The sequence below is a fragment of the Coffea eugenioides genome, chromosome 6 (genome assembly GCF_003713205.1).
Source record: "Coffea eugenioides isolate CCC68of chromosome 6, Ceug_1.0, whole genome shotgun sequence".
In the NCBI taxonomy this organism is placed as follows: Eukaryota; Viridiplantae; Streptophyta; class Magnoliopsida; order Gentianales; family Rubiaceae; genus Coffea; species Coffea eugenioides.
Window position 1 is genome coordinate 54,501,587 of NC_040040.1, and position 23,306 is coordinate 54,524,892.

A 23,306-nucleotide genomic window follows, 5' to 3' on the forward strand; every position below is an offset into this window, starting at 1 on the left:
TCATGTTTGTTTGCATTTGTAATTGCTGTCAAATGGAAAATTTTGTTATGAATTGCATATAGATTGTTAGCTTTAAGTATTAAGTGAAGCTTAATGGAAGAAAATCTGAGGAAAAGTTGAATTGTGGATTGAAACCGAGGGAAATTTTCTGCTGCAAAATATTCCAGCTTGGTCGAGAGTAGGAAGTGAGCATTTAATTAGTTTTGTTTTCGAATTTCAATTCAGATTTTCGTATTGGATGTTTAAGATTTGCTTGAGGCTTGCTAATCACCTTTTGCATGTTGAGCTGAGGTAAGAATTGAAGAAAACTAGGAACAAAAGCTATATAAATAAACTATCAATTGCTGGAAAATTTTATCTTAGCTGATGACAGATTTATGGGGACTTTTTGGTGGAATAATTTATTGGAATTAAGCGTGATTTGCTTTGGTATATGCTGGTATGAATGTCATACTTAAATGTATGATGGTTTGAATAAGAGTCTTATGGTTTTAAAAGAGAAAAAGGAGTTTTTCACAAGTGAAAAATGAGTTTCCAGATTTTCGGATTTCTCTGACCAGTCTCAGTAAAATGCTTATATCTTGGTGTAGGAAAATCCGATTGAGGTGCCGTCAGTGGCATTTGAAACTAGAGTCATGGGCCTTTGTTTTGTAGAAATTTCATATTTTTCCTCCATGTGTACTGCTGTCCGTGATTCCTCAAAGTAGGCTGTCCTGTTTGAATGTCCTGTTTCCTCAGGAAACTGAATTCTTGACTTGGATCGAATATTTGGCCTATTTGTGATTTGAATCTCTGAAAAGTGTCTTCTGGGATGTGATAGTATTAAAAATCTATTCTACAACAGTATAATTTTCATAATTGTTTGATTTGTGGAACATGAACTAAAGCAATTTTTGAAGGAAAATATTTTCCAGCATGACCAAACTGGTTGGGACTTTTGGTGAGTTTATTTGCTGGATTTGTGTATTATTTACTTTAGCTTGGTTTGGACAGATTATAATCTATATGTATAGTGATTCTAGCAAGTAAAAGTGGAAAGTTTAATGGATATTTTAGATTCTTGGAATCATTTGGATCTCAAGTTGGTTGTAGCTTTTGTTCTTGTTTTGAATGAATTGGTATTTGAAAGTGTGTATTGGTTGTCAAGAGCTAATGATTGATGAAGCTCTTGACCATTTGAGTAGTTTTTGCAAGAATTTAATTTTAATAAATTGTTCAAGTAGTTGGCTAAAATGTGCTTGGAAGTTCCCTGGTTTGCGTTTTGGATTGTCTTGATACCTTGGACTTCCTTTGTTGAATTTTATTTGGAATTGAATCTGTGGAGACCTAGGGCTAATGATTGATGAAGCCCTAGTGAAATTGATGTTTGAATTGTGATTTAGCTATTTTGGCAACCAGGAATACAATGTGCAAATAATTTGAAATCGTGAAGTCCGTTTTGGTCTGTTGAATTTGAGTACTTTTAAATCAAGCTTTGTGGAATTATTTTATCTTACTATCAAGTTATAGAGATTGAGAATAGCGCGTTAATATTTAAAATTTAAATGAAAAGTGTAGAAAACTTGCTCGGCAAGGAAACATGATTCTTTTTCACTTATACTCTAGTACTTGAGCTTTTATTGAAAATTTTCTAGTACGAACACATTTTTCACCTTCTCGATTTCCGTGCCAAATTAAGCATTTTACCCTTCTTTTGAAATTGATAGTCCTTGCCACGATTTATCTCGGAAATGGGACTTTTAAATTCCTTTTGGTTTTATACCAATGATTAAGTTAAAACTTCCTATTTCAATTTGTTTGAGCTTGAGGCTTGAGTGTGTGTATCTAAGAGGTTTTCTTTATTCGCCTTAATCGAGCATCTAGGTAATTTGTAATTGTGATTAATCTCAGGTGATTCAGAGGACACCGAGAAGCTCTTTTAATTTCCTGCTTTTGCTCTTGCTTTGCTCCGGATTACGGTGAGGGATTCCAAACTGTTTTGCACAAAATTGCTTCTCGAACTTTTATAACCACTACTTGTATACTTGCTTATATATATACGTGATATGATTTGATGAGTGCTTCTTTCATGCCTAAGTGGTCTAATACTTGATGAATCTTGTTCATTTGAATGAAAAGTACTTATTTCTAGGCGAGTGTGTACTTTATCGCACTCGACCTAACTGTTGTTGTACTGCTTAACTGTTCAATATTTCATTGTTTATATGTTATTTGCGTATGCTGTAGGCCATGTGTACTTTATCACATTGGCTGAACAAGGCCTTCTTCCCTTCGTTATCACCTATTCGAGCCAGAAGCGGACTCGGTCGGATAGGTTGATAACCCTGGGCACTGTATTTTGGTATACTCGAGTATTACCACTGGAGGGATAAGGTGATGGCCAGTCAACCGAAGGAGTTACCAATGGGAGTTATAAGGACGGGAAGTGGACCGAGTACTGTATCCTTTTGTGTTTGCTTTACTATTAATACTGTTATTGCTCTCCTAGTTGACATTTCTCGGGTAAGACTCCTCATGAGCATTAATCTCTGAGACGAAGCAATCCTTGTAATGTTCTTCTAGTCGGACGAGCCACTATTTGTTTGACTAAAATTCATGAAAATATATTTATGTGATCATGCATTCCAAATGTACGTTAGTGGTTTTTAAATGATTTATGAGTTGTACTCAGAATAAAGTTGCCAACAAAAGTATTACTTCTACATGTGTTTCCAAAGTAACGCTTACGCACTGGTTTATAAATACTTGATTTTCCCTTTTGAAACCTCATTGAGCTTTAGCTCACCCCCAAAAACATTTTAGTTCTATGCAGGGCTCGAGAAGGATAGTTACTCAAGCGCAAGGATTTGGAGTACCGTGGATTATCCATTATCTGGATTGTGGTTGATTTTCTTTGTCAAATGTAACGGTTATTTTGAAAGATTTGTGAAACTTTTTGGTATGATGTACTTGTGGTTGAAGTGAATGTAAATCTCATGATATTTTTGGGACTATACTTTTGTAAGAATGATTTGAATTGCAAACATAAGGATTGTACTTAAGTTATTAGTATGACATTTAAGATGAAGTATTGGACTTGTACTTTGGTATGTTGGACTGGTGGATATATATTATACTCCATTTGAGCTTTTAAGAACCATCGATTATATTCATGCTTGAGTTTTGTAGTGAGTCCCGGCGAGAGTTGGGCAGGCGGCCGCCGAACCCTTTGGTTCGCCTTAGGGGGAAGTGGGGTCGTCACAGTTTGTCTAGGCACAATGAAGTGCATTATATACATTAATGGAGGTAGTTCAGAATGCAGTGTTTACCTGTCTTTCAGGGCATTTTCTACCGTTGTTAAAAGGAATATTCAAACTCTCAAAAAAGTGTCATGATATGTGGTTTTAGTAGATGCATTAGTTTCAATGTAGACATTGGCAAGTGCCTCAATAGCTGTCTATTTTTTTTGGGGTGCAATTTTCATCCAAATTTTGTACTCTAATCTCCTAATACAATACGCCAAACACATAACATGCAAAAGTAAGATAGCCACTATGCCAAAGAATATAAATCTGCTTGAAAGTTTATATCTCTCATAATAAATTTTGTGACCATTTCATAAAGTACACAAATCTGAAGTTAATTCAAAAACTAGTATTGCTTCTCTAAACAAAAGGCTGCCATCCAACTCTTGCAATAGAATCCAGCAGCATCCTCACAAAAATATTCCACAAATTTGAAGTTAACTCAAAAACTAGCATTGCTTCTCTAAACAAAAGGCTGTTGTCCAACTCTTGCGATAGAATCCAGCATCGTCTTTTCTAAAAGTGCAACTATCAATCCTCATGAATCTTTACCTATACATTAAGTAAGAACACCACTTCATTATCCATCCAACTTACAAATATTTGTAAAGAAAAAAACTTGAACAGTTTTGTGTCAAAGTATACCAATTTTAGTGGCCAAGCAATCGGTGCACCAAGTGCATCTTCAATTGTCTGCAAGAGCCCATAAGGCCTAATCAATTGTTCGCTACTTTCCACCACAATTTGTACTAGTATTTCACACCAACATGGCCCTAATGATTGTCCACCAACAACTTTAGAAGGATCAATTCCTTGGAGGCGACCAATAGCTAGACATTTTGTTGGATCAAACAAACTGAAAATATCCACCCAATCACCTTCCTACAAGATAATTTAAAGTCATAGAATTGAATTAGATAGATTTATTTTAAAAAATTTGATAGAGTTTCCCCTGCATTTTGAACATTTCTCCAATTTTCAGCAATAAAACTTAACAACCACGACCCTACTAAGTTGAAATTGCCATGTTTTACTATTCAACATAACCAAACAAAATAGCAGTTTAATTAATCAACAAGTTTCAAACAATAAAAGCATCCTCACATGATATAATCACAATAAATTCTTGAAAAGAATCATGAACATACCTGAAGAGAACGAGCACCAATAGGTGGTTTTGAAACATGATTAGAGGATGTTGAATTTATCGAGCCACCGGTTTTTGAGCCACTATTTTGCTGCTGACACACCATTGCTTTGAGCTCTGCAAGTTCTTTAGCTTGGTCTTTAAGCTGCTGATCTTGCTCAGCAAATTTTTCTTCCATCTTAGAAATTGCTGCCTTTTGCTCCATAACAATACGCTGACAAGTGCTGCGACTAGGTGCATTACCCCATTTGTCTGATGGTGTCACACCTAGACCATACATGCGCACACGTCCATTCTTATCTTCCTCAAATACTTGGACGAATGCATCATCACAACCAACATCATCATTAGAACCAGAAGGAAGTTGGCAAACTTTTTCTTTCAAAGCTTGCTGTATTCAAAATCCAGAAAAAGTTTAATATTACTAAAATCGATTATCTTACATCAATCAAGATAAAATCAGTCTTAAGTTAGTAGACAATTTCAGTCATTTAGGGTACTAATTTCATCAACCAATTAGTGACTTACCAATGTAGTTGCAACGTCATCATTTCCCGGGTTTCCGTTTGAGTCAGTATAACAGTGTTCGAACATGTCAACTCGTGATGGAAGATGACCTAATTTTCTCGTCTATAGAAAACGAAGTCTCCATAAGACCACTAGGTGATACAAGGAAAAACTAAATTAAACTAATGAAGAATATCAAAGCAATTAAGAATATCAAGAAGCTATTTGGAAGTCAACAAGAAGATCACTGTTTGAGGTAAAAGCACAAGCCACGAGGAAATAGACCGAACCCCAAAGGTATTCCACCACTAGCCATTTATCACGTATCACCAAGTAAACAGTTTTTTTACACTAATGAACTAAGAAAAACTAGTGAAAACTACATTTCTAGTGAGTTTCTCTAGCCTTGCAAAGTTATCTTGAATCTTGCAAGTCCATGGCTATATATAGATGAATGTAGTCAAGAAATGAGACTTGAAACATCCCTTTTACAGTTGCTAATTGGTTGTTACACGTTCATCAATAGCTGTGAATTATTAAAGAAGGAAACAAGTTGCACAAGTGGAGAGCAACCATTTCTGACCAGAATTTGGACAATTCAACTGCAATTTTCTCTATGATTGAGGCAGAACTAGCTCTTGTGTAAAACAAGACAATTGTAGAATTTTGAATTCTCTTTCCAATGCCTCAAGAATCATCCCATTTGGAGCTCTGTGGACCGAGATATGATCAAAATACCACTGACTGGTCAGAGCTCTATTGTCTGCTTTCGATAGTAGACTTTGACTTCTGTATTTCGATATTTCGACTCAGAAAATGACTGAATTGGACTTTGATATCTTCATACCAAATTTAGATACGTCTCTTAGTTTCAAAATGGTTCAAGAATTATCTCAATTCAATGTATGTAGCTCAAGATATAGCCGAAATACCACAGGTTGCCAAAGCTAACTTTTATTGCATTCTTTTGTCCTTAAATTGCATTTTCTCTTTTACACTTCATATTTTATTTTTATCACTTTTAACCATCATCAATCATCCAATTATTTTCTCAATGTACTCTATTTGATGATTGAATCATTAAACCTACAAAATATGAAATTTTTACCATAAAAATCCATAAAATGCAATTTTTACACTTTAACCATAAAATGTATATTTTCACTAGAATCCTAGTTTATTAGCTATAAAACTAAATAAAACACACTATAACTAACCAATAAAACACACTAAAAATACGTAAAATATCTACTTGTCAATTTTATTTTGCATTACCCGAGTTCGAGTGTATGCTTATCAAATCCCATCAAGCCTAATCGAACTTAAAAAATATAAATTTATATTTTATATAATTTTAAACAAGAGACAAAATAGACATTTCATACTAATAAATAAAAAATTAAAAATGACATATATATGTGAAGGTCGATTAAGCTCGAGTTTTGATTGAGCAAATTCGCGAGCTACTCGATTAAGCTCGACTTGTTTGCACCCTTAGTTAGAAAGTACAGCTTAGATTGAAGAATTACAAGAAAGTATGCTGTGCGATGGTTTATTCGGAGGTTATCTTGTTACACTTTCTTTAACAAAGCATGTTGCGTCATGGTTCATAGGAAAAGATTTGCTTTATTTACGCAGAGAGGAAGAAAAGGCTGTGTTGGGGTGAGGGATAGAAAGCAAGAGAGTGAGACAGAGTAGAAAAATCAGAAAGTTGAAGGATCAAGGGATTCTTCCATGAATAATTATTCTCTTGATGTAGTGAATGGTTTTTTGAGGAGAAAAATTTTATATGAGTATTATTTTGGTACTTTTTCTTTTTTGTAGACATGAGATTCTTCAATTTTTGCGCTTTGTTGCTATTAGAGTTGCAAACGAGTCAATTCGAATTGAATTTTGGTTTAATCGATCTGAATCTTGATTTAATTTTATCAAGTTTGAACTCGATCTCGAGTTCGACGAGGTGCTAATTTAAAGTTCGAACTCAAATTTAACTCGAATTCGAGTCGAGCTCGAGCTCAAAAAAAATTATTTTATTTTCTTAAAAAATAATATTTTTTAAAAATAATTATTTTATTTTAAAAATAAATAAAATAATATTTTTTCTTAATAAATAATAAAATATTAGGAATATATATATAAGTTTACTATTAATATATATATTTATATATATGCTTGAACTCGCGAGCCAACTCGTAAATTAACGAGTTTAATATTTTTGAACTAGAATTCAAGCTCGAATTTAATTTGACTAGCTCGAGCTGAACTCGAGTTCGATAACTTTGACTCGAGAGGCTCGCAAGCAGTTCGATTTGTTTGCAACTCTAGTTACTATACTTGTAATGATTAATCCATTTTATGCTTCCAATTTTGACCTAATATCAATTATCCTTGAATTTGTAAATTTAAATGGGCATGTCTATATTTATTGATCCGTGCTTCCAATTTGGTCCGAATTTAGTAGGGTACTATGTTTTGGATTGTTTGAATCATTATTATTTGGTGTAATTTTCTTGTTCTGAAGCATATTAAAATGAAAAAAAAGAAATGAAAAGGAATTGAACCCCATCCATTTGTACACTTGTTAAATGGGGGACAAGTTGATTACCATTTATTCTATAGGAGTTATTATTGGGATCCAGACACAGAACAAATAACTATTAAAAACATCAAGTATATAACAATTTAATGATAAATAAGTCACAAGTATGAAAGATAAGAGACACACAAGATTTAACGCGATTCGCTTCCATCATTGAGTCTATGTTCACGAAAAGAAAACCCATTCTTTATTATAAAAAGAAAAATTTATAAAAAAATACAACTTGAACTTAAATCTAAACCCTTGAATACTATCTCTCAACTTTTGAGAAACCTCTTTCACTTTATGTATAAGGCTACATGTTGCTTCTTGTGTATCACTTTGTAATATGTTAATTCCCACCTATTTATAAATTACCTTACTTGGTTAATACCCAAATAATAATAGAAAATAAATACAAGTAGGAAATAATTTCAAATTTCTAAACTCATAGAAATAGGAAATTTCTTGACTATTACTTTAAGTAGTTAAAATCAATTAAGAAGCTAGTTACTTCCTATTAAACAAGAAATTTGCTTAAAAGAAATTAAATCAATTTCCTAACAAATTTCTATTTTGACACATTTTTTTTAAAAATCATTTGTGCTTAACAATCAAATAATATAATACCGAACTATACATGCGAATCAAATACAGTTCTAACACCTAGTTGATTCAATCGATAAATAAACATGTGTAGTTAGCTCAAGTCTAACCACCAGTTGACTTTCGAGAAGATGTCTCAATTTACTATCTTTTTTATAGGATTTCTTCTCACAACTACTTGCAATTCGAAATCCCTCTCTGCGAGTTCTATTTCGAACCATTGAGGCAATCAAATGGTAAAATCACCAATTTTTTTCATTCTCAGAATTGTTTTATTAGGTGTGATTTTCAAAACTCCACCTGCAATATAAAACTCGTAGCCATCAGTCTTCTAACACTTGAAAATTAGATTTCTTTGTTTCTTAGGATATAAGTTGTACCACCTAAAGCACATAATTAGAATCTAAAAACTATTGGAATAAAGTATCAACCGTTAGAGTTGTGAGAGCATTTTCACTGATTCACGTCTAAAATTTTCCTGTCTGGATTCACCGTCAAGTATTTTCATACTTTTCGACTTTCAATGATTCTTGTTAAGCCCTACCAATTAAATTGTTGAGTTGGTAATACTCGCCAACTTATTACTTAATTTCAATAGTCAATCAGGATCCAACTACAAACCCTGTTCTGATACCAGTTTATTGGGATTTAGACGCAGAATAAACAACTATTAAAATATTAAGTACATAACAATTTAATGACAAACAAGTCACAAGTAAAGATAAACAATATACAAAATTTAATGTGGTTCGACTCCATCATTAAACTTACGTCTATGAAGAAAAAATTCATTTTTTATTATGAGAAGAAAATCTTATACATGAATTTAACTTGAATCCAAATCCAAATTCTTATACCATCTCTCAGCTTTCAAGAACTCTCTCTCATCCAATGTATAAAGTTACATGTTGCCCTTTGTATGCCACTTTATAGTATGTCAATTCTCATCTATTTATAAATTACATTACTTGACCAACACCCAAAAAATAACAGGAAATAACTGCCAATTCCCAATCTTGTACAGAATCAGAAATAACTCCAAATTCCTAAATTCATACAAATAGAAATTCTTTAACTACTATTTCAAGTAATTAAAATCAATTACGAAATTAGTTACTTTCACACAAAATAAGAAACCTGTTTAAAAGAAATTAAACTAATTTCCTAACAGTTATTTAATGCTTGAAGGGTCTAAATAGCTCTGTGGAGTTCTCTATTGTGATTTTCTATTTGCATACTTTGGTTTTGATGTTTGATGATAGATGGCAATAACATAATTCAAAAACATAAATTGAGCCTGTGACCTGCTTATACATGGTATCTTGGTTCATTGTCCGTTATCGAAATAATTAAATAGCCCATAAAATATTAAAGAAAGGGTTTAATGTCGGAAATAACTTGAGTAAATGTTTTGTGGATGCTAGACTTGCAAAAACCATTGTAGTTTACATAGTGTATCATCTGCCATTTATGACTTGTTTTATCTACTTGTGGACCTGTGATTGATGGGAGATGGGTGCTTTTTTTTTTTTTTTTTTTGTAAGCCACAAAGTGGTCGAAGATATATACATTTGGACCACTCTGGGTTTTGTAGTCAAAATACTAGACTACTTGCGGCCGATCTAGTGGTTACTTAATACTTAGGTTGTGTTTGGATTGCATTTTCCATGATTTTTCATGAAAAAATTACTGTAGCGATTTAATGTATGTGAGAAAAAAAGGTAATTGGAAAATGTGATCACGGAAAACGCTGTAATTTTCAGACGGAAAACCGCAATCCAAACAAGGCTTAATAGTTTGATTAATTTTATCGATTTTTAGCCATTTTAATATAAGGTTTATAAATACTTGAGATAATCTCTTTGTCTGATCTGTTTCTAATGTCGAGTCATGGAAATTTGTCAATTAAAAGTTCGAAAAGCTTGAGCAACTATTAAGAGCTCAAGTTTAATCAAATTCAAGTCAATTTTTTGACCAAGCTACTTACTCAGTCCATCGGCCACCGTAGCCTTATTCTTCAAACTATTTTTTTGAACAATCATTGTAGTCTAATGAGGTACTGTGTTGTATGCAGAGAAGAATCTTATTTACCTACTCCAAATTAATGGACAATGAAAAGACACTGGATGAGTTCTAACAATAAGGAGCACAGGCGTCCAAAAGCTTGCGTTATTAGTTGACCACTTTTACATTTTGAGAAATGCTGAGCTTTTCGTCCCAGGTTTTCCTGTTTGAATATGTTGAGTTGGGGGATTCGTGAAAGGCGTAGACTAAAGACGTATCATTGTATTTTAGCACTTGTAGTTGCGAACATAAGTTAATTCAATTGGTAAGGATAAGTTATTTTCTTACAAAAGGTCATGTGTTTGAATTTCGCTCTCGATATGAAAGCCGTGTTAATGGCGATCTATGAAAATCTTTGTAAGTGACCTATAAATGCTTCTGAACATGCCCTTCCCTGTGGGAAAAGAAATAAAAAAAAAAATTACTTGTAGCTGTTCAAATGTAGAAGAACAGTCCTAATTAATTTGGTAAGCGAACACTTTTAATTTAAAAGATTTCATGGATATGGGTTTTTTTTTTTTAACATGGATGAGAAGAGAACAACCACAGCGACTATCATGAAATTGATGCAGTCAAGGTGGTAATCTCTTGTGTAATTTTTTCCAGCTATGACATCTAACACAAATCATCTCACCACCTCCCATCAAACCATCTGCTAATACAGACACAGAGAACAGTCTCTCTATAATTTTTCATCAAAATAGCCCTTTGCTGCTTACTTGTCCCAGAAAATCCACCTAAACAAGCCGTGTCCAAGAACTTGATCATTAGTCATATATATAGCACACTGCAAGATTAAAAATGTAATATGGATACTATTATTATTATCCTATTAAACTATTATATTTGAAATTTCAACCTGATGACCTTGGGTTAGCTGTTGTTAATTTGCCATACAATGCTCAATGTTAAAAAAGGAAAAAACAGCTAAATGATGTAACTAAAAAAAAATGTTAAAACATGATAAGGCAAAAAGGAATGAAGCATGAATGTTTAATTTCAATTCATTAAAGAATTAGGTCAGCAGCAAAAGACCTTTTCTTCCCTTGATTTTAGAAATCTAGAAGAGTTCCCAACTAGCTATTTGACGTGCAACTCGTGGGTTATGCATTTTCAGTCAATGTCAACAATTATGAAATTTTTTTGAATTTTACTAATTAGAATGCTAATTACGTATATATGAAGCATCATGCCAGTTCATCACCTATTAGACACAATTTTATTATTGACATTGAAATACCAACTTCTTTGTTAGTATGACACAATAAATTCCTCTAAAATCTTGATCACTATTGCTTCTCCTATTAAACCATCATAGGTAGCACGAGGTTAGCTTCAAATAACTGTCTTTAAAAAGAAACCTTCTAGATCTAGAGTGTAATGAAAATAAAAATAACACGTCAAATTTAGAAGTATAAGAGTAGAGATATTGTATAGAAAAAAGCATATTAAACTCTTAGGACACTACATGATGAAAGAGAGGATTTTTCTAAAATGGGAGAAATGAAACATAATTGCACACACACACACACACACACACACACACACATATATATATATATATATATATATGACAATAAAACACAATTTTTTTGGGCAATTTCATAGAGTTCTAAGTTGATGAACGTGGCCACTACTGCCTACCTTTCACGAGTGGGGATTTTTTTTTCCTTTCGATTTATTTGAAATAACAAGTTTTGATTGAAATTGGTACTAAAATTGAGATCATTCTAAACTTTTAGCTTTTTTTAAAATTTTTTTTTACAAAATAAACTGACAACTTTCATTTAAATGCACAAGTCAAAAAGCAAGTATACCAAATATTTATAAATATAAGCACATTGTTATCCAGTGCACCTAATTACTTCATCACTATAATTAGTTCTAATTATTTACCAGTCAAAATGCTAGCATACCAAATATTTGTAAATACATATACATTGTTAACCAATGCAGTTAATCAAATCATCTCTATGAATTCAAAAAACTAATAGAAGATAGAGATGAGTTCTCTGCATCTTGAGTGGTGTCAAAGTGGTGGGTAGGAAGTTAAAAGAAGAGTCTTTCAAATCCCTACCTTTTTTTTTTTTGGATACATTAAGAAGTCCATATAAGTATGTAGGACAAATTTGTCTTTCAAGTTTAAATTCGCATAACAGCATGTTAATTAGAGCATGTTACCAAATATAGTATACTGAGGATGTATAGTACTGAAATTGATAGTTTGGGGATACTTTACAACTTGAAGAAAGTTCAGAAGTGTATTTTGCAACTAACCCTTTTACTTTTCTTCTGCAATTAACACTTTCATAAATCACCTTTGCTTTTATAAAATACAAGCAGTAGGCCTCCACCTTATTTTTTTTTTCTTCAAAAAGAGATTGCAAACCTTACAAGCTGGGAAGGCGAGAAAAGGCAAGGTATGAGAATTGAACTTGACTAATGCTTCTATCAAGTAAACTGAGTTTTGGAGACCTAGGAATCCCCTTTTCTTTTCTTTTCTTTTTCTTTCCTAATCGGAGAGGAGAGAGATTTAAAAAATAGGGATGGGACAAGGGGAACTAAAATTTAGGACCTTAAATTCCTGGAGTCTCAACACCCAGGAATCCACATAACCTTGCAAGCCTTACAAGCTGGGAAGGTGAGAAAAGGCAGGGTATGAGAATTGAACTTGACTAATGTTTCTATCAAGTAAACTGAGTTTTGGAGACCTAGGAATCCCCATTTTCAAAAATTTTTTTTTTCTAACCAGAGAGAAGAGAGATTTATGAACAGGGATTGGACAAGGAGGACTAAAATCTAGAACTTTTAATTCCTGGAGCCTCAACACCCAGGAATCCACTTAACCTTGTTATACAATTAATCATAAATTACTGTTGTTGGTAACCGATAGGCTCCACATGACCTTGTTAAACAAACTAGTTTTAGTCTTCAATTATTGATGTTGGTAGCCGATCCCCATCTTCAAGGAGCACCAAATCTCACTGTATCCATGTTAAATACATTAATTCTTGTTTTGAGCTAAAGTGACAAAGCAACCGAATGAATTTTGCATTCCATTTTTAATCATCTTATCCATCTTATATGCTTCTTTTAGTTATTTATTTTTGTTGATTGATTGCATTTAATCAATATGTACGTCTTAAAAGAAAAGGCTGGTACTCATGTATGAACAAAATTTGGAAAACCGGCTAATGCTAAACAGTGCAACTAAAAATTCATGGAGGTTGTTAAGCGTTGGTTGCAGGCTCCAATAATTTTAATACGATATTTGGCATCGGAGAAAAATAATTGGTTTGGTATAAAAAAATAATGGATGGGCCTATAATTCTACAATATTTGGCATCGGATTAAAAATAATTGGTTTAGTATCAAAAACTAATGCCATAGTTAGGGAGGCAATCAAGTCATCTGATACGGTAGGTGGAAATTGGAATTCCTTCTCCAGCTGTTTATTTTAAGGGGCTTGCAAGGTTAGGCTCGTGAAGGCAAAAATTTTGATTCTCTAGGTAGAGATTTTGTTCAAGGGACGACTTGATCATCCTAGCATTATCTTCGAGCACTTCAGCAAGGATCAAATCCATTCCCTCAAGGAGAGGAGACAAGAAACTTGGACAGAATACGGGGAACAGACCATATCACTTGTGGGAAAAAAGTAGCTAGGGGACTAGTATCTCTTGCTCCATCCATTCCTGTCAACAGAATCACTAGTCACGGGTAAGAGAATCTCTCTTAGTGCTGCTTTTTAATGCCCTCAACATAATGGAGAAGTACAAGTAACTAAAGCTCGACCAAAGGTGTTGGTTCAGTCCTTTCTCTTAGGGAGCTAGTATCTCTTACTTCATCCTTCTTTTTTTTTTTTTTTTTTTCAACACGGGGAGTACTTCAACTTTTTGCTGGACTAATCTCCTTGGACTTGTGCAGCCAACCCCCCAAGAATACATAAGCGATAGAAAGGTAACTTGAACACGCGACCTCGAAAACTAACTAGCCTATCCTGATACCATCCGAACCAATCCAAGTGGCTCTTGCTTCATCCATTCCTGTCAACAAAATCACTAGTCACGGGTAAGAGAATCTCTCTTAGTGCTGCTTTTTAATGCCCTCAACTAAAGCACACTCCTTATGTTACGTATATATTATATGATTATATTCTTGTTCTCATAAAGAGGAGCAGCTGATCAAGAATACAAGACAAATTTATTTGGTCATATTATTACACACACATGGCTGCTGCTTGTAGTGGCGGAGACAAGATCCAAACAGCTACCGTGACAACTTATTTGGTAAGTGCACGTCTATGACAAAAGAAACGATACAACTTTTAATTGTCAGTCAATTATATATGTACGAATGAAACGTAGCAATGTTTCATTTCATGAAAAGTATATTGAGCAATTATAAGGGGGCAATCTAGAAAGGAAAAGGAGTTTCATAAAGCTCAGCGGGTGCAAATGTTGAAAAATTATTGTTGTTAAAGACTTTTACAAGCCAACTTTGTGCCTTTTTTAGAAGATTGGGGGTGGAGGTTCTGCAATTGCCCACCCTCCCTATGGCCTGGCTCCGTTCCTAGCTGCTCAAACCTTGGTATAGTAATCCATGTAACTATTAATGCAACAGGATAAGCTACAGGATTGTACCATACATATGGCACCCCAACTTCATAAGGTGGCAGTGATCGGAGCTGGTGTTTCGGGCCTTTTGACGGCCCGGGAGCTTCAAAGAGAAGGCCAGCAGACTGTGGTGTATGAGAAATCAAACCAAATTGGTGGAGTCTGGGTGTACGATCCTGAAGTCGAGACTGATCCGCTTGGCCTCGACCCTAATAGGAGAATCATTCATAGCAGCATGTACGATTCACTTCGGACAAATTTACCTAAGCAACTTATGGAATTTACAGATTATTCCTTCACAATCGAGAAAAATGGTAAATATTTGTACTTTCCTGATCGCAAGGAGGTGCTCAAATTCTTGAATGATTTTGCAAGAGATTTTGGACTGGATCACTGGATTCGGTTTAACACTGAAGTAGTTTCTGTTGAGCAAAAGAATGGTAAGTGGGTTCTTGAGTCTAAAACAAGTGATGTTGATCAAACCAATCAAAAAGAGCTTTTCGATGCGGTCGTGATTTGTAATGGTCATCATACTCAACCAAAATTGGCAGACACTCCAGGTATCCATCCTCCACACTCAAGCTAAAACGAGGGGAAGAAAAAAAAAAAAACAAAGACATATACATCAAGACAATTTATTTGATGCCTATAATTGTACAAAATTTTCAACCTCATTATCTGTAGCATGTAGTGTAGCATATTTCTATATGATTCTAAGAGTCATTTCTCTGCCTTGCCTTGCTTGTGGGTGATATTAATGCCACAGTCCATTTTTTACTGCCAAAGTCATTTTCGCACAAAATGCCAAAATTATCCTTTTCAAGTCCAAAATGTTTGGACTTAGGTGGGATAGTTCTGTCATTTCAACATAAAATTATGATTTGCTCTGAGGTGTTTATAATGATTGACTGGACTAGTTTATATGGAAACATTAATTCATGCACTTTTGGAAGGGAAAAAAAAAAAAGAAAATGAAACCGCACATAACTAGTGGAAGAAGAACTACCTCCTTAAGCACAAGTGCACTAGAGTTGACTTTGATGCTTTTATTCGTATTCTTTTTTGGTGACATTTTCACTTTTTTAATCCTTGCTAGGAATTAAAAAGTGGCCCGGAAAACAAATTCACAGCCATAATTATCGCGTTTCTGATCCTTACAAGGACCAGGTATTAATGAAAAAAAAATTGGTTAGTCATTATATTTCAATTTTGGTAATCTTACAATTGGGAAACAACTTTTCCCAATAGAGAAATTATTTTGCCTTTGAAAATATTACAGGTTGTGGTTGTGATTGGTAACGGGCCAAGTGGCTACGGCATAGCCTTTGACATTGCCAAGGTAGCCAAAGAAGTTCATGTTTCATCAAGATTCCCGCAAGTTGAAGTCAGAAAACTCGAGACCTACGAAAATATATGGCAGCATTCAAAGGTGTTGTACCCGAGCCATTAAAAAGAGATTTAATCTCTCTTTTGGTCATAAATCGGGAGATCGAATCCCATCTATAGTAAAAAAAAAATTCAAAAAAAGTGTTAGATCATTTTTTTGATCTAGTCGAATCCATAAATTTGGTGACCCCTTATACAGCCTCTTTAGGCAGCTCCTCTCTGTAGAATAGCATAAATTAGGTTATAAAAATATTATCGTTAAAAAAAAAAGAATTTAAAGGTATAATTCCCATAATTTGATTTAGAATCGAAAGATGTTTGATTAACGTGCTACCTGACTAATTAAGGTGGTTGCTTATTCGGTTGCTTTGATTTATTTGGTTCCAAAATACGTACACCTTTCTTAGTACGCAAATTCTAATTTTGCAAGTATCCACTAGATCGAATATTGTCATGAAAATGGTGCGGTAGCTTTCGAGGATGGAGCTTTGGCTGCTGCAGATATCATAATTCACTGTACCGGGTAGAAATCAACCAGTGGTTTTAGATTTTCCTCTTAATTTGATAAGAAAATGCATTAGTTATATACATCTGGGATGGATTTCCATTAAATCTATCTGAATTTGTTGACAGGTATAAATATGATTTCCCATTCTTGAAAACAAATGGGATAGTTACTGTGGATGATAATCGCGTTGGACCATTGTACAAGCACGTTTTCCCTCCAGGACTTGCTCCTACACTTTCTTTCGTTGGAATCCCAAAAAAGGTATATATGCTTTTGGCATTATTTCTTGGGGAAATGGAGCCTCTCCAGTTTCTTTTCCATGAAGTTGTGTAAATTGATAGAATTTTGGTATAAACGCGTCCAATTTTTGTATAAATGTGAATTATAATTCAAGATTATACTTAAAATGTATTAATTTACACCGAAATTATAATAGTTTACACAACTGAATGGAAACGAACAGAACCTTACCTCTAATTTGTTAATCATGCCTCACGAGCTAAAGACTTTGAAAATGCAAAATATTACCGTGGATTGTTTACCAAATATTTTATCATTAGAAAGAAAATAACATTTATAAAGCAGGTTTGCATTATGTATGACAGCACTAGCATAATTCCAAAGGTAGCGAAGGGGGAGATCCGTTTAGATAAGCTAGGCATGTCATCTGTTAGAAGGATAGTAAGGGAGGCGGAGCAGCCAGACCGGGTGGGGGACATTCTGTAACTTTGCTATGGTTGTGCTTTATAAGTAATAAAGTATCTTTTTTTAAAAAAAAGTATTTCCTTAAAAAAAAACATTTATAAAGTAGGCTATGCACAATTTCTCTAGATATTCTTTGATGTAATAATATGTATGTAACTGTTCTATTCACATGATGAAATTTCCATCTGTCTTGTCCTCTTAGACATGCAGTCTCAATAGAATTAAAGAGTTAGATTTAAAACGGAAAAGGTTTGGGATTAAAAACATACGTTAATTTTGGCTCTTTCTTTTTTCACAAGTAGACTGCCAATTTTCGTGTGGCGGAATTACAAGCCAAGTGGGTGGCGCGAGTGTTGTCGGGAAAGGTCACTTTGCCGTCCAGAGAAAAGATGGTGGCGGATGTGGAAGAACACTACCGACTTATGGAGGAAACCGGCGTTCCTAAGCACCATACTCACACGTTTCTCAGCTGCAATGATACGGTAATATTCAGTAGTCATCCAACTTTTGAGTAAATTTTAGATGGTTTCATTCGATTGGATTTCGACACCGTTCATAAAACCAACAAATGTGGGTAAATATTTTTTTGCAACATTTAAACCAGCCATAGAAAATGAAAATATTTAGGTAGACACATTAATTACCCATCTATTTTGGATTATTAAGAAAACTTTTGAAGGAATGCTTTACCTGAAAGTTATAATGCTATTCCCATTAACAACTCAAGAATACATATACATATACATATATGCATATGTAATAGGTCAATATGTAAACATATAAAATGCCGGACAGTGCACAGGTTTGCAACTAGAATAAAACCTCTATAAATTAATAATTTTGGGACCATACAAATTCCATTAATTTAAAGAGATATTAATTAATCAATTAATTAATAATTTATTAATTTATTTGGTGTACTTATAATTCAAAGAAACACTCATTTAATCAACTAAATTTTTATTTTATTTTATAAAAATATGAATTATTCTATTAATCAAAGGATGCTAAAAGTCTGACGAATAAAATCTAATTCATATCTACTTGAACCAATTCATATAAACCAGTGCACGTATATAATTGATATAATTTTTCTATTATGAAGAGGTCAAACAAACAACAACAATAGACCCATAGTTTAAAAACGCCCCTTACGTTTTGTCAAATAGATTTTTTCATCTTTCACTCTTGAAATGTTAATTTTACATTCCTTACAAATTCAAGTCAGTAAACTTTTGTCCCAATGCAGATTTTCAACTACTTTTTAGTTTGGATATCACCACATGACTCACATGTGATTATTCATTAGATATAAAAAAGTCAAATCCCACTTATTTAGGGGCAAAATGAATATAGATCGTGTCATATCTTACATTTTTTAAGGAAATATATATATATATATATAGTTTGGATCAGATTTCACCCTTTTAGAGTAAAAATTGAATATGGATTGGATCATTTATTTAATTACAAATGGTATTTAATCTTTTTGCTCCAAAAAAATAAACACGTGTGAGTCACATGATAGATTCTGGGTAAAAAGTGGTCAAAATCCTAGATTGAGACCAAATTTTGCTAACTTAAATTTTTAAGGAATGTAAAATTAATATTTTAAAAATGAAGGACTAAAAATTCATTTGACGAAATGTGAAGCATATTTTGAACAATGTTTATGTGTAATTTTAGTGAATATTAATTCATGATATGAGTAGGACCAAAGGGTCATGTAAGGTTCCAAAAAATTTTATTATAATATTATTTTATCAAATTATTAATTTAACTCATTAGCCTAAATTGGGATTTGGAAAATTATTATTTAATAGAGGTTTTACTATAACTATAGTTATAATTTGTATAAGCTGTGTCAAGTTAATACTAAAGCAAATATAACCCATTCATATAACTAAGTATGTGCATGTTTGTATTTGCATATTTTTCCTAATAAACAAAAGAGTTTCAATCATTTAGATAAAATTGCTCTAATGGCAGTAAATACATAAAAAAATGCAACATACAGAAGGGAGAGAAAATCAATGAAAGGGTAATATTGGTAATTGTGAAATTTCTTTAAAATACAGATAATTTTTTACATCTCCATTAGATAATGTGTGCATGTTCTCTACAAACAGATCTAATAGGTACCACTTTCAAGCTCCCCGAGGAAGTTTAAATTTAACCAAATTGATTTGAGACTGAAGCTGGATCTAACAAGAGCAAAGCAAAAAAAAAGAGGAATAAAAATAAAAACTCTCACAAAATTAAAAAAAATTAAATATGAGAACTCTCACTAGGAAAATTCTAATAGAGGATAAACTCTCGCAAGAAACATTGTTATGAATACAAAGATAAAACGAAAAAAAAAAAAAAGGGTGAGACACCATTTGGCCTCTCCCATGAGAGAAGCTAAAGAATGAGCGGGGAAGGAGTTCGCTGACTCAAGAAATTTTTTTGAGAGGTTGAGGAAAGAATACGTGCATATGCAAAAGTAATGTTAATTTTGCGGATGTTGTTGCAGTTTATATACTTGGACTGGCTAGCTGCTCAAGTAGGGTTACCACCGACTGACGAGCAACTGAAAAGGATTCTTGATAAACTGGTGGAACTCGCTACGATTTCACGGGTTGGATTTAGAGAGCGGCTGGTAGAGAGTTGGCCTTTTTAAAGACAAAGATTGCGGCAAGTTTATCTCCTCCATGTTTCTTGGCTTCCAAATTTGCAATAATTCCGGACCACACGAATACTGTTCTTGTGAAATCTTTAGCACTCTTTCCTTCAATACCTTTTAATTTTTTTTTTTTTCAGAAACGATAGAAATTTTATTTCTTATAATAAGGAAGTAACACTACATTGTTTGAGCAAGGCTTAAGATTTGACTTTACAAAAGTGGACTAGGCCACTGAGGAGCTTTGAGTTCCTTATCAAAGTATATGCATAGCTAATCTACTCAGTTTTGCACTGAGTCTGTTCATTTCAACAGGCATTCTATCAAATGAGCATTTCCTAAACATTAAGCAAAGATCTTTTATATCCTCTAGATGAATTGCTAGTCGCTGGTTGGTAGAAGCTTGATACCTTATCATATTTAGGACCTGAGTGCATGGCGTTTGGATCTTGATATACTGCCACCCTTTCTCCTTTAGCTTGTACAGCGCCAGTTTAATGGCCAAAAGATTGTCCAGAACTACTGATCCTGTCAGTTTAATGGCCAAAAGATTGCACAGCGCCAGTTCAAGACCTTTTTACTGCTCTTCCATCTTTTACTGAGGTGCCCTTATTCACAACTCAACGAAGAGCACGAATTTTACTGTCCAAGTGAAGAGGGAGATGATGTGATTGCATTGGTACGAATGGAGCTGCTTGCTTCAGCAGTCCAACCTAACTTTTCTATCCTCCTGTTCATTCCTTGTGAGTTTTTCAGGATAAGTGATATTCGTATTTTCAAAAGAGCTCTTTCTTTACTTCTTTTTTTTTCTTTTTTAAATACTAGGGGATTGAATTTGCTCTAATTTTCTTCATTACATTTTTGGGAAAATTAATTGGAAAATATTCCCAAAACTCAAGGAATTTCGTGTACAATGTTTAACTAAAAGTAGTGTGAGATTCCCAACTAATCACTGAGGTCGGCTCCAATGGTTAGAGGAGACCTCTTAGAGTCCTCTTGGCTGTTAAATTCAGGATTCAAATTCTTTACTTGACAATTGGATGTGGGAGGGGTAGAAGGATAAAAATTAAAATAAAACAAGTAAATAATATTCCCAATCACCTGATTCCTTAAGAGTTGATAAAACAGTGGAGTGGATGATGATATTCGATAAGAAACTACCAACCTAAATTAAGATTTCTTTTTTTTTTTTGTATTTTTGACTAGTTCGAAGCAATTCATATTTAAAATATTGAGCAGCTACAGAAAATAGAAATACGTAATCTTATATGTGCTTGGATTGAAAATTAAAACAAGTAAAGGATAAATTATGGTAGGTGAGATCAAATTGTAGGGCATAATTTTCAACTGACGTTAGAATGTAACTACTTTTAAAAGTTGTTGTTTTACTTTCTATATCTGTTGTTCTAACTCACATTATACCGTGAAATTGCGACAATTACAAAATCCCTGATGCAGTTCAAAGGCCCTCCTTCCATTGAAGCTCTGTGTCTGGAAAAGCTAAATAGCATGAAAAGAATTAGTTATTCTTCTCCAAAATAAGTTAATTATTTTGCACACTGCCATTTTTACTACTTGGGTTCATGAAAAAGAAGAACTCAGGTACCAAGCAGGATTTAAAGGAGCACCTTAAGGGTGGCTCCTTGGGCCGGGGTTCAAAGGAGAATATTAAGGGTGCCTTCGTGGTTGGACTTCAAATTACAAGAGGAACTGACGGTACACATCTTTTGGCAACATATTATCATCCTAAACAAAACATGACATACAAAGTGTGGAAAAAAAAAACACATATTATGATTTTTCAATTCCATTGATGCACATGTAATAGTCAACAAATTGTACAAGCGGAGCTACATTGCTTCAAGTGGGATCAATTAGGGATGTAAATGAATATAATCAAGTCGAACACTTTAGTATTCAAACGAGTCTAATTTTTCTTAAGGGTCATTGCATAGAAAGTAACTTCTACGGGGAAAAATGAAATAAAGAAAAATTAAATGTCAAGAAAGGTTAAAAGAGAAATATGTTAAAAGCAAACAAAAGGTCAGAAAATTGAGGAGAAAAAATATATATGTCAGACGAGATTACTAGAAACTAAAAGCAAAACTGGAAGAAGGCAATAAGTTAGAAAATTAACAAGATTCAACCAAGCCATGACGAAGCCAGATGTAGTTTAGCGGCTAATTGCCCCCAAGCCCCTTCAATTTTTAAAAAATTACTTTTAAACTTGGAAAGTGTAGAAATTTTTAATGTTGCTTTTTATTTGCACCCCTTATATTTTCTTAAGTTCTCTTTCCTATAAATTGATTAATTTATTTATTTATGTCACTCGCTTATTGCTAAACCTCTCGTAAAATCCCTAGAATTCCAACAAATACTTGGTAGAAAATGACCTATTTGGAAGAAGGCGAAAGCAACCTAAATTGCATGATTCGTATCAAATATTTGAAAATTGGGCGCATTCTTTGTGCCATCATATTTGACATGTTCTCGATATAAATGCAAGTTTTAAATCCAAAATACATCCGTTTGACTGCCACTATACAAATCAAATAGTAGTTTAGGGCATATATCGGGTCGATCTCATGAGGAACAACTAACGCAAGTACTAGGTGCTTGCTTATTCTATTATTTAGACTAACTACTAAATAAAGCAATAGAAATCACAATACTTATTAATAACCTAACTTAACTCTAACACTTGCAAGATAACAATGGAGAAATGTTACTAAATACTTGAGTCTAGAGAAATAGAGTCCAATTATGACACAAAAGATGCAAGAGAATAGATTTATCTCTTGCTACTACTGTTGTTTATCTAGGTATTCATTTTTATATTTACCAAAACTCACTTTCATGATATAATGGCCTAGATTAGTCTAGTTTTCCCTATTCTCATGGTAAATAACTAGATCTACTCTTCATCAAATGCAAAAACAATCCACTTAAGGGCATCTCTATTCTCATGAGTCTACTCCTTAAGCTTCATTCATATTGTTTCATCATTATTATCAATTTTCATTGAATAGTAACAACTAAAACTTGCTATTGATGATCAAGCAATAACAAGTAATAAGTATGCATAAATGAACAAGTCAAAACAAGAGGTAGCAAGCATAAATCATATTCAACTCATATCAAATAGCCATAAATTTCATCTACTCCCTAAATCTAGAAATTTAGCTACTCGCATGATATAAAACAAGAAAAAACATAAGTTCATTGCATGCACACATAATGAATCAC

General features: G+C 33.4%; 2 protein-coding genes across 2 annotated transcripts; one reads left to right on the forward strand and one right to left on the reverse strand.

Moving 5' to 3' along the window:
• Nucleotides 1-3,815: 3,815 nt before the first annotated feature.
• On the reverse strand, nucleotides 3,816-5,025 carry LOC113774466. Its single transcript, XM_027318996.1, has 4 exons — nucleotides 4,960-5,025; nucleotides 4,433-4,822; nucleotides 3,930-4,166; nucleotides 3,816-3,836 (listed from the first exon to the last, which is right to left on the reverse strand). Exons 1-4 carry the CDS (start codon nucleotides 5,023-5,025, stop codon nucleotides 3,816-3,818), a joined length of 714 nt encoding a protein of 237 aa, XP_027174797.1.
• Nucleotides 5,026-14,833: 9,808 nt separating this feature from the next.
• On the forward strand, nucleotides 14,834-17,419 carry LOC113774467 (flavin-containing monooxygenase FMO GS-OX5-like). The gene is made up of 6 exons (XM_027318998.1): nucleotides 14,834-15,359; nucleotides 15,896-15,966; nucleotides 16,079-16,228; nucleotides 16,626-16,708; nucleotides 16,819-16,954; nucleotides 17,318-17,419. Exons 1-6 carry the CDS (start codon nucleotides 14,834-14,836, stop codon nucleotides 17,417-17,419), a joined length of 1,068 nt encoding a protein of 355 aa, XP_027174799.1.
• Nucleotides 17,420-23,306: the final 5,887 nt, after the last annotated feature.

Coding starts and splice junctions, on each gene's coding strand:
- LOC113774466 (XM_027318996.1), bottom strand. CDS start 5,025: ATGTTCGAACACTGTTATACTGACTCAAACGGAAACCCGGGAAATGAT. Junction 4,823..4,959: donor ATGACGTTGCAACTACATTG/GTAAGTCACTAA, acceptor TTTTGAATACAG/CAAGCTTTGAAAGAAAAAGT. Junction 4,167..4,432: donor TTGGTGCTCGTTCTCTTCAG/GTATGTTCATGA, acceptor ATTATCTTGTAG/GAAGGTGATTGGGTGGATAT.
- LOC113774467 (XM_027318998.1), top strand. CDS start 14,834: ATGGCACCCCAACTTCATAAGGTGGCAGTGATCGGAGCTGGTGTTTCG. Junction 16,229..16,625: donor ATATATGGCAGCATTCAAAG/GTGTTGTACCCG, acceptor AGTATCCACTAG/ATCGAATATTGTCATGAAAA. Junction 16,955..17,317: donor TCGTTGGAATCCCAAAAAAG/GTATATATGCTT, acceptor ATAATTCCAAAG/GTAGCGAAGGGGGAGATCCG.